The 2,942-nt window shown below is 35.6% G+C and overlaps 1 protein-coding gene across 1 annotated transcript; it reads right to left on the reverse strand.

Annotated features, from left to right (window-relative positions):
- Nucleotides 1–941: 941 nt before the first annotated feature.
- On the reverse strand, nt 942–2,701 carry LOC129232352 (extracellular tyrosine-protein kinase PKDCC-like; the record flags this gene model as incomplete). The annotated part of the gene is made up of 2 exons (XM_054866501.1): nt 2,494–2,701; nt 942–1,118 (listed from the first exon to the last, which is right to left on the reverse strand). Coding segments are annotated over exons 1-2 (385 nt in total), but the record flags the coding sequence as incomplete, so codon positions are not given.
- Nucleotides 2,702–2,942: the final 241 nt, after the last annotated feature.

Consider the following 2,942-nt stretch of genomic DNA (forward strand, 5'->3'; position numbering starts at 1 on the left):
GTCCAAAAGGTAAAGGAAAATATACTGCACATAAATTTGAAATTGAGAGGATATATGCTGAAACGGGCCGTGGTGACCTGATCAGTAAGGCATTGGACTTGGGGCCGAAGGGTCTCGGGTTTGATCGTAGCTGGTCGAAGATCCACCTTCCTCATTAATGTTGACTGGGCGATGTAAAATATGCTTGTGGTCACAATGTCCTCCAAGTGAAATGATACCTCTGGGGGTTCCCAGACCAGAAAGTTATTCGGCTCCTGACCTAGTTCTAAATTCTAGATGGCACCACCATCTATTGTGTTGTCTTCTGAAGGCAAGGCGCCTGGCATGCCGTCCTTCATAGTTTGAGGGCCAGAGGTCCCTTTCATGGTTGATATGCTGAAACTTCAGAGGAAAGATGGCAGGTAATTCTAAAATGTATATATATATAATACAGTCAATTGGGATAACTCGAAGCCTTATAATTCGAATATTCCTTTATTTCAAAGTTTTCTTTAGGACCCAAACTCTTAAGAAGGCTGTAGGAACTTTCCATAACTTGAAATACAAATAACTCCAAGGTTTTATCCACTTCCTTGGGACTCTGAGTTCTCAAGAGTTGGCTGTATTTATGAAAACTTGTATTCTTCTGAAAATACATCTCATGCACCAAGGTGAGATTCATATTCTAATATAAACTATAATAAACTTGTAATGAAAAATAAATTATGAGTAGTAGAAAAACGCATTTAAGTCTATCAGATATTGCTCAGCAACATTTCATCAGCAGTTTGCTATTTTTTAAAAAAATCATGAAAATAAAATTTAAAATATGAAATTCATTAAAAAGCAGAGGGTGTACGTTATTTCACAAAAGTAATCCTAGGGTATATATGCCTGAGTACAATCACCAACAAGAAGAATGTTGTACTTAAATAAAAAGGAGTGAAGAGGATGATAAATACCAGTCCATGTTGTAATGCCAGTCATAACAAATGCTTTACAATTCGAATCTCTGGAGCATATTTCGGCTGCTTCTTCTGCATCGTACACAGACACAGCACACCCATAACCAGTTGTCGCCGACTGGCAACGATAATCCAAATTCGGTGATATATCCATGTGATTTTCTTTTTTGAACCCTGTTAATAAAGGGGTAGGAGCAAATTACATCTACATAACATAACTTGCATCTCTATATATATATATATATATATATATATATATATATATATATATATATATATATATATATATATATATATATATATATATAAACATCAATAGACAAGGTTACAAGACAGATAAATGACAGAGATGAAGCCAGTACTCTTCAGCAGTAGAAACTTCATCATATGGTCGAAAGACCAAAAATTTTAACACTAAAATTAAGAATAGGATGTCCAATTCCGAAAAAGTCAACATTCATGAATACATTGGGCAAAAGCACCACATGTGAAAAATGAATGCAGATTTTTGGAATTAGGACCTAAAACTAAGCACTGGGGTTTCGTCTCGGACATTAGAAGCCAAGGCTATCAATAATGTCCCTCCACCGTACCGCCAGCAAAAATCAAAAGTCTTACCTATGTGTCCGGGTGTAAAAGTAAAATCCGCGTACTGCATAGTGCAAATTTTTTAACTTTTAAATAGCAGTTAAACTAAAACATTTAGTTGGGGATTAATATGATACTAATTATTAAATATTTGTGAATGTCATCATCGAGACAAAAAACCTTTTGTGCTATAAATGCAATTTTAATTAATTTATATATTTTATAAAATTAGTTTGTATTTTCAAAAACAAAAGTGTGCAAAAACAAAGTATTAAAAAATATATGAAATTAATGCAGCAAATATATTAATATATCACACAATAAAAATATACATGGATGAATATGTGTTGTCAAGAAGTTAAACAATGCAAATAGTTTTAAAATGCTGAAACTTTTGAAAAATTAAAAAAAAAGAAAAGAATTTTTTTTTTCTTTTTAAAATTTATTTTCAATTAAAACAAGGATGAAAATATTCTTCAAATATCATTGTTTAAATCAAATCATCATTTTTTTCCTTTTTTTAATTTCAAAGGATGGCATTTGCGTGTTGGTCTATATTGCCTGGCTCTGAACACTCTGCACTTCAGTTCCAAGCTCGAATAGACATTTAGCCTAGTACATTCACTAAAACATACACCCTTATATCAGCTGTTCTACTTAATCGAGAACATTGGAACAAGCTTAATCTGATGCAGAAAAAAAAAGCTCTTTCAAGTGATATATAATGTCTGGAGGATGTGAGAAATCTTTCATCCCTTTAATAGATAATGGAAAATTTAAAAAAAAAAAAGCAAACAAACCAACTCTCCAATTTGCAAACCCCCAACTCGTAAAATGTACCACACCAAGTAATTTTGTACCATATTTCAAGGCTGTAGGTGCTATAAGGTCTCCTGGACACAGACACACTACAGCCATTGTTTCAATTTCTTTGACGTTATGTTTTTAAAAATTAGATTACCTTCGAGAAAATGTAACTCAGCATGCCTGTAGCTCCCATTCTTAAACAGAGACGTCAGCTTCTCCATCTGTTCAGAAAACTCCACGGCACTCCAACCTCCGAGGCCGAAGGCGGCTGTGATTCTATCCGCCAGGGGGCGTAGTTGTGGGGGTGCTCCATGTGGAAGAATGTGCCGGATGAAGTGTCCTCCGGTCCTGATGATGTTCATCTTCTCGTTGAAGCCGAAGCAGGTTCCATCGACACATGGGGTGCAAAGAATTTCGTTGTGGACAGACAAATTAGATGAACAGCAGGGCTTTTCTACGCAGCGTGGCTCACGGAGCCCCACATCATCGAGGTCGATGAGCTTGAGCTCCCCATCAATAATGACAAACTGCTCACGTCTGAAGTCATTGAGAGCGATGGTCTCTCGAAATGAGGATAAATACTGCAAGAGCCTTGTTAATCCT

The sequence above is a fragment of the Uloborus diversus genome, unplaced genomic scaffold (assembly GCF_026930045.1).
Source record: "Uloborus diversus isolate 005 unplaced genomic scaffold, Udiv.v.3.1 scaffold_1183, whole genome shotgun sequence".
Classification (NCBI taxonomy): Eukaryota; Metazoa; Arthropoda; class Arachnida; order Araneae; family Uloboridae; genus Uloborus; species Uloborus diversus.